The sequence below is a fragment of the Balaenoptera acutorostrata genome, chromosome 8 (assembly GCF_949987535.1).
Source record: "Balaenoptera acutorostrata chromosome 8, mBalAcu1.1, whole genome shotgun sequence".
In the NCBI taxonomy this organism is placed as follows: domain Eukaryota; kingdom Metazoa; phylum Chordata; class Mammalia; order Artiodactyla; family Balaenopteridae; genus Balaenoptera; species Balaenoptera acutorostrata.
This window is the reverse complement of record NC_080071.1, coordinates 50,952,811-50,967,828: the sequence shown is the minus strand read 5'-3', so window position 1 is coordinate 50,967,828 and position 15,018 is coordinate 50,952,811. Positions and strand designations below refer to the sequence as shown.

At 39.6% G+C, this 15,018-nt stretch overlaps 1 protein-coding gene across 5 annotated transcripts in view; it reads right to left on the bottom strand.

The window, feature by feature from the left end:
* MYO1B (myosin IB) overlaps positions 1 to 15,018 on the bottom strand; it is a 183,336-nt gene that overhangs the window by 40,000 nt on the left and 128,318 nt on the right. For all 5 annotated transcript variants that reach the window (XM_057551139.1, XM_007171453.2, XM_057551137.1 and 2 more), the window contains exons 12-13: positions 9,830 to 9,916; positions 9,108 to 9,173 (exon numbers count right to left, since the gene is read on the bottom strand). In XM_057551139.1, the coding sequence (XP_057407122.1) occupies positions 9,108 to 9,173; positions 9,830 to 9,916 (153 nt within the window). The remainder of the gene's footprint in view (positions 1 to 9,107; positions 9,174 to 9,829; positions 9,917 to 15,018) is intronic.

The window sequence follows — 15,018 nt, the reverse complement described above, 5'->3', positions numbered from 1 at the left end:
TTAACGTATTTCTGTACATATTGAGGGCACAAATGCATGTCTGTTGGATGAATATACTTCACCAAGAACCACACCATCCCAAAAGAGGTAGATCTAGCAATAAAACTTGTTATTTTCACCTCTATCCCCCTCTTTGCAGAGAGAGGAGATGGTGGCAGTGGGAGTGAGAGATGGTGACCCCACCACTGATAAACCAGACTCTTTTCCCACTGAGGTGGCCAGTCCTGGCCTAACTGGCTATGAGGGTTCACCTGTAACGGCAGAAGCTCGCCACTCCCTGTGAATACAGAGCAGCTGCCTTCAGATCTTTCCATAAATGATGAAATCAAAAGTCAAAGACTTTCTTGAAAGTTGATCTTTCAAAATCAAGTTTGGTGCAACCAGGACAAATTGTAAAATGATACCTAGGATGTATCATCTCACCACACGCCTTCCTGGAAGGTGGCTAAGGATTTCTAATCACTAGTGAACTAATTAATCTGGGGAGATTTTAAACTCAAAACCATAAATGACACATAAAATACATTATCACTGACTAATCTTTTAATGTTAAATGTAGTCGAAGATAAAAGTTTCTTTCTTTGTTTTAAATCCTGAAGGTTCTTACTTAAAAGGCACACATTTATCACCAAAACGTTCAACAAATATAGTCCTGGACACAAAGGTCATTCCCCAGTACTCATTTTCACGTTACATTTTAAAATCCATGTGTTCCCATCCTCAGAGGTTAACAATTTAGACCAGAAGCTGAAGTCAGTCTGATATAGATGCCTTACAATCAGTATAAGGCCATTTCTTCATGAGAAAGTCTGGCTTTCTCAGTTTGGTGAAATATATCCCTATATAGTGCTACTACCCCAAATTAAAACTTATAAATAAAACTAAAATCTTAGTGACTTATAGGAGCAGATCTTTGGTTTTTTTAGAAAACAAATTCATGGAGTAAATCCTTTCTGTTATTTAACAGGTCTGTGCCTATGGAGCTATTTAGACAAAATTATGCTAAATTTTCAAATGGCAACTAATGAGGAGAAGGGAGGGGAGAACAACTGGTGTCTCTGACACAGTATATGGCTGTGAATAGCTGGAGGTACGCTTCCAGAACAGGAATATGAAATACACACGAGCAGATTAGAAACCAGAGGCAAAGCTTCACAATTACAACACAACCTAAGGAGTAAGTCTGAGCTAAAGTAAATTTTTATAAGTTCTTGTATGAGCTAAAGTAAATTTTTATAAGTTCTTGTATGAATTCTGTATTTCATATCCACACACAGTTAATCAATGGTCATTTACTGCAAACTTCACACAGTTGGAGAAGCTATTAACACAGGAGCATGCAACAGACCGGCACTGCAAACGGTTCATACTTACTGCATTCTGGTGCACAAAGGGACAGATTACACAAAATGCAGTCAGTTCTCAATTTGCAATAAACTTCTAAAAGTAAACACTCATTGACAGTTATTCATCGGTGCAAATGACAAATTTTATCATCCAGGCTGTATTTCTTTTTTTTTTTCTTTATTTTTTTGGCTGCGCCCCACAGCTTGTGGGATCTTAGTTCCTCGACCAGAGATTGAACCCAGGCCCTCGGCAGTGAAAGTGTGGAGTCCTAACCGCTGGACCACCAGGGAATTCCCCAGGCTATATTTCTGACTGGCATAAAACTTTAGATCAAGACACGTGTCCTATCATCTCAAAAGACAGGACCATGATACCTACGTGTGGTATCTGAATTGGGGTTCTGCTAGGTGAGAGCTATTCAGGATAAAAACAGTCTGACTGAAATAATATACCATATAACTCGCTGGAAGTCCTAAGGCTTCAGAATCTAATACTTCTAATGCTAAATTATCAGGAAAAATAAAATGTGTCTGACACATCCACCCAAAGACTCAGGGACAAAGGCAGTTGGCAGGTCACCGAAAGAGTGAAGAGATTCAGCAAGGCGTCCCCCCTTTCCCACCACAGCGACCCACCCCTGTGCTGCATGGGCTGTATCCCCCCTTCAAACACAAACAAGAGGGAAATGAGAGCGTTCTGAAGACAGCCTAAGAACAAAAACTTGACTCTCTGACCTGATCCTGCTGCTTAAAGAACAAAAACCAAAATCAACAGCACAATCATTAGGGCCAAAACCAGCTGACTTCCCCACAGAAATACCTCAGCCTCTACTGCAAACCTACCTCACAGCCCCCAAACATGTCATGAATCGTCAGAGCGATTCATTATTGCTGAAAATGAAGGCAATCACATTTCCTCTGATTAACGTTTAAGTTGTTGATAGTGTCCAAATTTTTGGGAAATGAGACTTCACAAATCATTAAAAATAAATTGCAAAAATTTATAATTTTCAGAAAATTAAGGAAATGTCTGGTAACAGTCCATAGAGCTGCAACCTGCACAGGTCCAATTTCTTCATTCATACAGGCATTAAATATCACCCGGTTTTCCCACTCCACTTTATAAAACAGCTAAACTGGGTCTAGGAACCATCACTTGAATATGAAGGCACCAAAGCAACCTGATATTTGGATGCTTTTTTGGTTTGTCAAGAACTGTGTGGGTGGCTGGCAGTCCCCGAGCCGGGCTCGCTCTTGCACACGGCAGTCCCATGAATCAAAGTCTCCAAGGGAGGAAGTAGGCAGGAGCTGAGGGCTCCCATGAATGACTCACCTCCTCTCCCTCCAGTCTGCTACCCATGCTCCATGCATGGAAGTTTTCTCCATTGTCCAAAGCACGTTTATCTCTCAAGACTGAGGGATAAACTCATACTCCCAATAAAGTTCATAACTAGTTTATACTCGTAAGTGTCAACCATGAGCTTTCCACTTGGAGTGATTTTGAAAGAGGGAACAAAAGTACTGGCCTGTTACCATATTTGTATATTCTCAGCAAAGAAGGCTAATGACGTCTTACACTCTTTAAGAGAGATATTTAAACCTTATACTCTTTAAAAATAATGTATATTGAAAGGAAGATGTAAAATAAAGGAGGCAGCTCCATCATCGCCATCATTAGAATGGTGGATGGGAAGGAATTTGCAGGTGAATATCATGTAGGAAACGGGTGGGGGTGGGGTGTGGCAGTTCAAACACTAAGATCGTGACTTATTTCAGCAAAAAGTACTATTAATTACATATTTAACTGATGTTTCTCATAGCTCAACACTTTCGTCTGAGGTCAAATTTTGGATATAACAAGTTGGGTGGGGGCTTCCATATTTTACATACAATGTAAAATACACAATATTTTATTTAATGTATTATGTCTCTTGCATAAGAAATGAAATGGTACATTTATCCAAAAGTTATAAAAGTTTGTAACAGCACTGTTTTACAGGAGTTGGGCTATATTACTGCTTTAAAATGTGCTGTTGGTCTTAGCAAAGATTTACTTGGTGGAAAGCCCTTTGGCAGTCCCCATTTATAATGCTGTTCCTATAGAAAAATACAGTGCAATTAACAATCCATTTTAAAAAATCACAAGGTCAAGAAATGGGCCCTAAAACAAGAACCACTTTTTTTTTTTTAAGAAAGTAAACTTTAAAAAAAAATCCTCAAAATAAGAGAAAAACATTTAATATTAAATATTCTCCTTTTAAGACATCCACAAAATTGAATGACTGGCTGAAGTTACAGAAAACTTCCCTTTAAATATGTAACATTTTTCTTCTAGGTACATACTCAATTATGGTCAATTTGAGAAAAATTTCAATAGCATTACAGTGCTCTTAAATATTTTTACGTAGGCTTTGATTTAAAAAGTTAAAGCAACAACACTGATGAACGAGCATATACATATTATGAACCATAATAATTCTCACCATTTTCGTTCTAAAATCTACTTTAAATTGTCTCCTTTCTCTTCAACTACAAGTTCTCTAGCACATAAAGGACAAAATTAAAGGCAAAAAACTGGAACAAAAAGTGTTGCCTGTAACTAGAATCAATTTTCTTTTAAAAAAATATTTTAGAAAACGAATCCTATAATCATGAGACAAACCTACCAATTGGTCCTACACTGATGCTTCCCCAACTATTAGATTGTTTTATTTGAAACAATCATTGCACCTTGCCTATCACACCCTTACTGTATATGGCCACTTTCAATGAGGTTGTAAGGGCAAGATGAATAAGAGTGCCTGAATCCAAATAACTAGCATTTGGCCTGTACAAAACTAGCTCGATCATATGAAAAGTGAAATACTCAGCCACTGCTGTCCTGCTTTGGTCTACAGGACACTAATAGATTTCCCCAGTAAACTACCCATCCATTCTAAGACCTATCAGATAAGTACTTAGAAAAAAGTTGAATCAATTTAGATTGCCCAACACTGTTTTGAATTTAATTTCACTTTTTAAAAGAACAGCACTTGTTATTTTACGGAGATGCTATAAATATTCCTCAGAGATCTAAGGCCATGTTTTCAGTTATAAGAATATCCAAACTGAATTGTGTAGAATTGGAGTATCTGGATTACAATTCTCTTCCTTTGCAAAACTGGATATGCTCTACCAGGATTCACAGCTAGATTTTTCTCCTCAATGAACTTTAATTCACTTCACCTTATTTTCGGTATCAGTGTTCCACTAATCTGTTTTCCAAACTGACGTCAGCTTACATGCGGCCAGCAAGGCAAAGCTATTCACCCAGCTGGCACTGGAATGTTTTGCAGTCAAATGCATGTGTCATCATCCCATGGTTTAATGCATCAGTTTCCCTCTTCCGTTTAGAGACAGACGAAAGTAAATGAAAGGTTTCCACCAGCTCAGCTGAAAAACGTTCTCATGGGAACTGTCAGTAGGGTCAAGAGGCAGAATTAGAAACATTCAAACAAATTTCTTCTAGTGTCCTGTCCAATTTTTAAAGTGATGCCCAGGGCTCTCCAAAAGGCAGGATCTTAATTCCTGCAGTCAATTTTCACTGAAGAAGAAAGGCAGAATTTTCTCTATAATCTATCAGTTTATTTTCACTTGAGTGGACAATATCATAGAAATTTTCATTTTTGCATTTATGTGGATTCTGAATACTTCCTCTTGAGTCATACTCTGGGCCCTTGTACTTCAGCTTATGGTACTTTTAAGTCCTTAATTATCTGGGTTCCTAGTGTTCAACCCTATGAGCTTTGACATTTCCATGCGTTCCAATTTTGCTGAGAACCCAGGAAAATGTATGATAGCATCTGGAGTATTTATGTGAATAAATTAAAAGAAAAAAAAACGTTTCTACTTCTGTATCAAAAAGCAGGTAAAAGTATCTTAAAAGTGCCCAACCGAATCTCTACTCTGCCTTCCCCCCAAATAAGTTTATTTATAAAATAAATAATACATAAATAGATTATTGAAAATCAAGATGTTTGGAAGATTAACTGAGAAGGTTTAGACAGGAAAATGGAGAGAACAATTAACTATCATGAAAAACAAATCTGAATTCTCGCAAGAAACTGGGGGAAAAAACCCCAAAGCATTTACTGCATGGAGAAGGAAAATTAACTTCTAAAGATTTTATGGCCATCATAAGATTTGCTGTAGACATATGACTGGTTGGATTTGGCCTTGGCTGAAAGGTCTGCTTAAAAAGAGTAAAAATGTAACCTGCTTGGTTTTAGGAATATTATATATACACAGATTAGGTTTAGGTTAAGATGAACTGTGGGTGATATAGGATGTTTTACAAGGGCATCTCATGGAGAGGTCAAACAGCAAGAACACCACATATGTTTGGAATTTACAGTTCACGCTGAAGATTCCCATTTACAAGAGCAGTTGGTCTCAACCTTGACGGCACACTGGAACTACCTGGGAGCTTTAAAATACTGCTGCTCGGGCCACACACCCTGAGGTTCTGATTTATTGGTCTGGGGTGTGGCCCAGACAGCTGAATTTTCAAAAGTTCCCCAGGTGATTCCAACATGCAGCTAAGTTTGAGAAGTACTGAACTGGAGTGTATTCTTCTGAAGAAAGGAAGGAAGAAGACTATTTAGAAACATAATGCAAGCATTTTCATGAAGTCCATAACTGTAACAATGTTGAGAAAAATGGTGATATAACTTGCAGAAGGAAAGGATGTTCAGAAAGACAGACTTGTAGAGAAACTTGAATTAACCGTAAGTGAAAAATATTCCTGGATTGCTAAAGGGTGTTTCGCTTAGTGCCAGGTTACAGGATGTTTCCACTTGGAACATCTAAATTCTGTTCTGATTAGGTCTGTAGCAAACACTTTTAAAAAGTAATCTAAGGGGCTTCCCTGGTGGTGCAGTGGTTGAGAATCTGCCTGACAATGCAGGAGACACGGGTTTGAGCCCTGGTCTGGGAAGATCCCACATGCCGCGGAGCAAATGGGCCCGTGAGCCACAATTGCTGAGCCTGCGCGTCTGGAGCCTGTGCTCTGCAGCAAGAGAGGCCGCGATAGTGAGAGGCCCCGATAGTGAGAGGCCCGCGCACCGCAATGAAGAGTGGCCCCCGCTTGCCACAACTGGAGAAAGCCCTCGCACAGAAACGAAGACCCAACACAGCCATAAATAAATAAATAAATAAATAAAGCACACCTAGTATAGTGTAATTTAAAAAAAAAAAAAAAAAAAGTAATCTAGGGCTTCCCTGGTGGCGCAGTGGTTGAGAATCTGCCTGCCAATGCAGGGGACACGGGTTCGAGCCCTGGTCTGGGAAGATCCCACATGCCGCGGAGCAACTGGGCCTGTGAGCCACAACTACTGAGCCTGCGCATCTGGAGCCTGTGCTCCGCAACAAGAGAGGCTGCGATAGTGAGAGGCCTGCGCACCGCGATGAAGAGTGGCCCCCGCTTGCCGCAACTAGAGAAAGCCCTCACACAGAAACGAAGACCCAACACAGCCAAAAATAAATAAATAAATAGATAGATAGATAGATAGATAGATAGTAATCTAGTTTCCTGATTAGAGTTTCCTACCAAATAGGATGTGTCCTCAGCTGGCAACAGAACCACCATCTTAGGGCCAAGACCATAAGCTCCATGCAGGCAAGGAACGTCTTTGCCTTGCTTACCACTGGCATCTGGCTCATAGTAGGCACTGAATAAATACTGGGGAAATGACTCCCTCACTTATACGTGGTCAAATTGCTCATGAGGTTTAACTCAGTTCCCTGAGGGCTGTGGGTGTCTCTCTTGCCATGGCTAATTAGATCTTACTGGAAGATGAAGCCAAGCCAATGTCCCATCATGACCCCATTATCCTATTAAAAAAAGTTTCCATGTATTGTGACATGATATTAAGCACCTGCCCATTGACAAGGATCAACAAATTTTTTTCTGGCAAAATAAAAATAAAATCAGTTTCTTTGATTTTAGAAATATCATTGAATACATCTTTTTTCCCTCCCCTAACTTTCTAGTGAGATCTCTGCTTTTGCCCTATTCATGAAACACCTAAATAAAGATCAGCAATGTGCCAGGTAAGAAATCTCTTTCCCTGCCAACTGTAAAGAATGACTTTAGCATTTAGTGCCCATTTAGTGACAGGAACCTGAGGTCTTGCTAGAAAGAAACTAATTTTCGCACCATGACTTCTGAGTCTACTCCAGCAATCCTCCTAACTCACAAATCTCAAATTCTTCCTCTTACCAAGGGACTGGAAGCTTTCTTTTCCAGAGTCTGCTAAAGGGACACCAGTATAAGCAGACACTGTGCTGAAGGGGAGTTTTCCAGGGCAGCACGAAGCACAGGTGTCTCCCACACTCTGCTACCAGCACATAGATGAACTCCGGGAAGGCTCCTCACGCTGCCCAGGAGCTTAGAATGATGCCAAACGTGCAGAAATAGGGAGCATCAGAGACTTAAAGCATTTGGGTTTTTTCCTTATTTCCAGATACTGGGAACCATGTGAGTTTGGGGAGAAAAGTGAAGAAAAGCCCTGTAGAAGGCCTTTTATTATTTATCAAGGAGGCCTAAGATTTAGATCCTGAGTCTGACATTTAGTAGCCATGTAACCTTGAGATAGTTACTTGACCTTCAAAGCCTCACTTCTTCTATAAAATAAAAATAATAATAGCAGCTACTTCATGAGACTGTGGTGGCAATTAAATCAGACAACATACATAACCCCACAATCCTTGCATATCGTCAGCCCTCAATAATTATTTACCGCTAGCTATTAAATATGGGACATGGTAAAGCAAGGCGCAGGCGCTATCCCCAAAATAAATGTTATAAGAAAAAGGCATTTACTAGGAAGGCCTGGCCGAGCTGCAGGAAATGGGCTGATGTTTTTTCTATGACTCTGTGAACCTGATAACTTGAAACATGTAAATTCTTTGGGTGGTCATTCTGGGTAGGGTCGGGTTGTTTAAAGGAATTCACAAATTACTTATGGGCAGAGTTAAGAAAGGAGAAACCTGATCTACTCGTTATTTTCCTGAACCCAACTGAAGCACCACTGCTAAAAGTGAGAGTAAGAGTGGTAAAAGCTCCTTAAAAGAGCTTCTAAATGTCAAAGTTAGCAAGGGGGTGAACAGGAAATTCTAATATAAGTCTATAATGTTTAAATATTTAACTTGAAATAAGCATGGAGTCTTTTCTAAAATTTCATTATGACCTTCAGCAGAAATTCTTTTTCAACCTTGGCAGCAGAACTCATCAGATCACAGGTGTACGACACCTGGATAAGACCCAACAAATCATCTAATAGAGAACCTCTCTGCCTGAGTCCAACAGAGATGAAGTGACCAGCTCTGGCCAGGCCATGAGCTCCGGCTCTCCCACGCCCGGATTTTTTCTTGGCATCATCCTACCTCACTTTCAAGCAACCTACAAATGAACAAAGGACTACAGACATAACGTCCGTCTACCTTGTTGGAAATTTCACAGTAAGAATTTTGAATCTGCATCTCAGAAGTCAAGTCCTAACACAAGGAAGTCTTTTTAAATAGCACTGTCTCCAAAATGCTGGATCTCAGCACTTAAAACACACACACACACACACAGTTACATCTTTACAAAAGTTATTTGTAGATTCAAACATTTAATTATATTAAATGTTGTCTATAGAATGCAGGATTTAATCTCCAAACTGTTCTACATTAACAAAGACAATACAAAAAAAAAAAAAAAAAAAAGAAGCAGCTCACCTCAAAAATTTCGAAGCCATAAATGTCCAAAACGCCCATGACCTTCTTTCTCACTTTTGTTTGTGCCTTAAAAATAGTTTCAAATTGAAGGGTTAACTTAAGCATGAAATATAACACTAAAAGCATACCAAGGAATATAGACATATATTACAAGTTAATTGTGTTTCAGACCTAGAAGGATGTAATTTAGTTGTTTTTAAATGTATGAGAGAGGACGCTGGTATGGAATCTTCCAGAAATTTTAATAATAGATGACTTATTTAAAGAAGGCATGACTATGCCTTCTTTATTAGATACTTAATTATAAAAATGAGATCACTGAATCTTACAACAGGTAGGGTCTTTCAAAATCCCCTAGTCCAATACCCTCATTTTACTGAAGAACATATTAGTAGCTAGAGAGGTCAAGTGACCTCTTCAGCCAAATGTGTACAACTAGTTAGTAGATCAGTCACAACCAGGACCTGGGATGCTGTCTCTCACAGTTACTCTGCAAATACCATTAAACTATTCACCAGTGAGATTTCTTATAACACACATGGCAAAACAAAATAGGTAGAACCACTGACAAATTTCGATCCTAAACAAGGTAAATTCTTTTCAAAGAACAATCTCTGTAAGTGGTATTCAATTACCTGATTATAAAATTAAAGTATCTTTAATGTGTATACTCTGAATACCATTTATTACAACTGATTTATTTATTTATAGAGATTCAGTACCTTAATGCTTTCATTGATTCGATTTACCAACCATGAAAACAACCTGCTGTAGAGGTTTTTAGCCAGAGCGTCACGGGCATAATAAGCCTATTAAAAAGAAAAAGAAAAATGCAATACCCGCAATTACCACAATGCTTAATTTCAATAAAATAATGAAGTTTTAAAAAAGATATTGAAAGCTCTTTTATTTCAAATTTCTTTTCAAGAGCGTTTTTATTGTACTCTGGATCAACAGTCAAGCCATTAAGAAAACTGGGCAAATTGTTTATACCCAGTTATTATACGTTTTCACAACCCAGGAAATTAATTTTAAATATTGCAAAAGCTTTTGCCACAAAGATATTAATCTCAATGTTATGGAACAGAGAAAAATCACAGGCAATTTAGAAGTTCAACAACCGGGGCAGAGTAAAATAAATAAATAAGCACCTATTGGACGGGAAGTTACACAGTCACCATAGAATGATAGTTATAAAAATTAGATAATGAAATGAAAAATCCTTGTTATGTTTTGTGACAATAAAAAATTATATATTTATTATAATATCAACTATTTTCTTTAAGCTACTACATGTAGGAAACTCAAAAGGATATACATTAAAATGGTTTTGACTGATGGGATCGGTAAGTATTTTTCGTCATTCAATCTTTTGAGCATTCAAAAAAATCTTTCGTAATAAGCAGTAAAACAATACATTGTTGGATAATACTTTGTACAATAAAAATAGAGCCCTTTTACTTGCTTATCTATTTGTTTGAAAGCTGTTCATAGCTACTTGACAAAGAAGAGGTAGAAGACATATATGTCTCTCTGACCTTGACTTAGAATGCAAAGGCTGGAGGAAAGTTGGGTTTGGTCAGGAGAACCTAATAGCCCTTAAACATATAGGGTACCGAGGGTGTGCAGGAAGTACTAATTATATGTCTGAAACCAGTGCTCCGGGGAAGGCCTGGAGATGGGCGGCAGCAGCCCTAAAAGTAACGGGCCCCAGGGCAGGAAAGAAGAGGTTTTGCTGCTGTTTTCAACACTGGACATAGGTGTGTGTTTCATTGCTTATAAGTAGAAAGTTGGGCATTACAGTTAAAGTAAACCATTGTATTTTTATTTCATAAAGAACACAATTTATTGGATTATGTGAAAATTCTTTCTCTGCAATTCTTCCTAAATGAAGTGTAACAATTTTAACAACAGACTCACTCCCCTGTTGCAAGCAATGTACTGCAACTGGAAAGAGAGTACCTTTTCCCTTCATCTGATACTTCCGTGCTAATCCCAAACCTTGCTCCCTAAGTCTCAGGCAGCTACTCCAATGAAGGTTAGAAAATCCACCCAGAAGTTGGTAAAAAATAGAGCCTGACTGTCCAATGCTATACATGGACATGGAGGGGGGTGGGAGAGTGGGTAAATAATTCCACAGCAGAAAATGTATGTAAAATGCTGACACAAAGAAAGAAGCCTTAATTAAGATGGATACCCTTTTTCCAATACCCCTTCTTCTAGTTTTTATTTTCTTGAAATAGATAATTTAAGTGTCTAGAGCAGTGCCTGGCACATAGTAAGTCTACAGGTATGCTTATAATTATGATTTTTGAAGTATCCTCATTGTCTGCTACTGCCTCATGAGACTAAATAATTCTTTCTTAATCCTTTCCTTTCTTCTTGTAAATTCAAGTTATCTCCAAACACTACTTATTTGTAAACAGACCCTATTTCATCATCACGTCATCCAGCCTTCTTACTTGTATGCTATCTGCTTCCAACAAACCACCATTTCAGTATGCAACTGAACTAAGAGTGACAACTTATTCTGGTAAACGGCTTTATAATTTTTAAAGTGTATCCACAGCCAATATTAATCTTCCTTGCTTCCTTCAAATACTTATTCCAGAAGTCTCAAACTCAGATGCTTTCAGGGACTGAACAATAGAAATGAACGGGAAACAGTGGGATCTTTGGGGGCTGGAGACTGCATTCCAGGTTAAAGGCACTCAACTTCAAAATTTAAAAAGCAAGCTAACAAAACAGAAAAACCAAAAAACTACCCTTTCCTCAAATATTCATCAAATAAAATACGCCTATTGAGCCACATCTGGCCGCAGGGGCTGTCACTTTGCTACCTGTAACTTCTTGAGTGTGATTCATGCCACCTAATCTCCACAATAATATCCTCCAAAGTAAGGGCAGGAAGGGTTACTCCCATTTAAGGATCACGAATAAGGTGTGTAGAAATGAGGGAAGACACCAAGGATGCTGACTTGCCATCTCAGATTCTAAGCACAAATGAAAAGACTGAGTTTCTGCAGCTGATGAAGCTCTTAGAGAAAGATCCCAGGTGGAACTGCTTCCGTGATGACCACTATCAGGCATGGCCCAGGTCAGTATGGTAACTGGAGACACAGAGATGCACAGATGTGGGGTCCGCCCTCCGGGAGCTTACAGCAGAATGCGGGAGGTCAAACCAAGGAGTCAAACAATCAAAGGGCAGGTTCCAAGGGAGTTTGCAGGAGAAAAAGGAGTTCAGAGAAGGAAGACTCTGGGGCCTATGTGATCAAGGAAGGCTTTCTGGATGAGGTGCAATTAAAGGACCATTTAGACAGCAGAAGGAATTAGCAATGACATGAGCATGGGGGATAAGCAGGAGCAAAGGGTTAGGGCTAGGTAAAATAAGGTAAAAATAAGCATGGCATTTAGAGAACCAGCAGGGAATCAACTGAGAGAAGTCATTTTGGGTCAGATGACAGAGGACCTTGGAAGCCAAGGAGGGAGTATGTGGTAGAAGCTGAATAGTAACTCTGCCTTGAGTTTCTGTTATTTCAATGTTAGTCATTCTATCTGGGGAAAGATCTAAATGCCTTGAGGAAAATGAGGCATGGGGCAATAAAGATGATAATGGGGCCCAAGAATTGAAGCTATGAGGAAAAGTTAATAGAACAAATCACATCACATAAGAATCAAAATCTTCTAGGCAATAAGATCGGTAGAAACAAATACTCTGAACCCTACATTAAAAAAAAAAAAAACTTGAAAAAGGAGCTGAATAATGAAAGATCTGAAGCCAAACTCTTTTATGCCAAAGGTTAAAAGAATGTGGAAAAGTTTTACCGAGTGATGCAAGGTGACTCAAGCTTATAAAAGTAAGAGGCACCTGGGCCTGGTTTCTGTAGAGGATGATTAAAAAGCAAGAGTAAAACACACAATAAAAACAGACAAAAATATATCCATATCCATATCCCATATATATCCACATATATTCCATATATATATGAAATATTCCTAAAGGGCCTCTTAGATGTTTTCTCATCGCATCACTAAGTACTTCACAATCCCCACTCTGGCTACTGAAATGTTCTCAACATGTGCCTTCTGGATGGACCACAGTGGCAGCAGCGTCACCTCTGAACTTGTTAGAAATGCAAATTCTTCGGTCCCACCACAAACCTACTGAACCAAACACTCTGGGGGTATGGCCTGCAAACCGTGTCTAAGAAACCCTCCAGGTGATTCCGATGCACCCTCAAGTTTGAGAACCACTGCTGCAGACGCACCACTCGGACACCAAACGTAACCCTTCCAGCCACGTTGCTTTGAATCCTCTTCACATATCTGAAGCCATTGCCAAGCCTGATCAACCCTTTTCCTGATATGTACTCCAAACCTGGCTCCTCTCACAGTTTTCTTTTTGAAATGCCATTTCACCCATTCTTTATACATCTAAATCCTTCAAAGTCTGGCTCAGAAACTATCTTCTCCGAAAGTCCTTTTTAATCCCTTATGTCCCTACTAACAGTCTACACGGGGGCTTGTGCTGTGCAGGCTCTCAACAAACTTTTCTTGATGAGGTAAGTGACTCACCATCTGACTTGGAAGGAGTGAGGGGGACGGGGACAGATGTGACGGCAGTAGTAGTAACTTAGGAAGAAGGACACACAACAGTTATAGCTAGAAACTTTATGTATACATCAAACTTACATATGCATAAAGGTACAGTATTTCCATAACCAAAATCCCTCACCTAAAATAAGAAATCAAAGTTGGAAGAAAGTTAAAGGCGTGTAGGCATTCTTGGGTTAGTAGGAAAGACTAGGCCAGAGCAGCAGAGAGAAAGATTGAACCCACTCTACTGTCCTAAGCTTAAGGCTACTTGCAAGGAGGATGAGAATACAGTTGGACAAAATAGGCCTGAGTGGGAAAAGTCCTGAATTAGTCATTTAATTCTAGCCCAGACCAGCACTGACTGGTGGGACAATGTCTAAGCCATAGAACAAAGGGTTTACACTGAAAGCGTCTCCACAAGCTCCTAGGTATACATGCATGCATGTATACATTTGTTCATCCATTTTGAACCAAAGGAGAGAAGACAGAAGCAACTCAGATTTGTGTCTTAGAAAGATTTCATTGGCCTAAGTGTGGAGGCTGGAGGGGGGAACAGTCAGAAAGGCAGCGAGGCCAGTTTGGCCTCTTGACCACAGCCAGCTTCCCCCGCTGCCTTCTGCAAATCAATAAGTGGCAATTCCATTTTCCTAGTTGCTTGGGCCAAAAATGTTGAGGGTCATCCTTGACTCTTCTCTTTCCTTCATATCACACATATCAAGGCATCAGCAAGTCCTGTTGTCTCCACTTTCAGAACATATCCAGATGTGACCACTTTTTGTTCCACTGCCACCACCTGGTTCAAAAGCCACCATCATCTCTGGGTTAGCACACAACTGTGCGCTCTCCTGTGCTATGAATGTCTGTGTCCTCTCACCCCCAAACCCATATTGTTGAAGCCCTACTACTCCCTAATGCGATGGTATTTGGAGGTGGGGCCTTTAGATTTAGATTAGATTAGATTTAGATGTGGTCATGAGGGTGGAGTCCCCATGATGGGACTGGTACCCTTATAAGGGGATGAAGACATCAAAGTTCACTTGCTTGCTCTCTCTCTCTGCCAATGTGAGGATACAGTAAGAAGGTAGCTGTCTGTAAATCAAGAAGACGGCCCTTACCAAGAATTCGACCGTGTTGGCACCCTGATCCCAGGCTTCTAGCCTCCAGAACTGAGAGAAATAAATGTTTTTTGCTTAAGCCACCCAGTCTACGGTACGCTGTTATAGCAGCCAAAGTGACTAAGACATCCGTCTGTCTCCTACACTCTGCTCTCTACATTGCAGCCAGAATGACTCCTTAAAATACAAGGCAGATCATA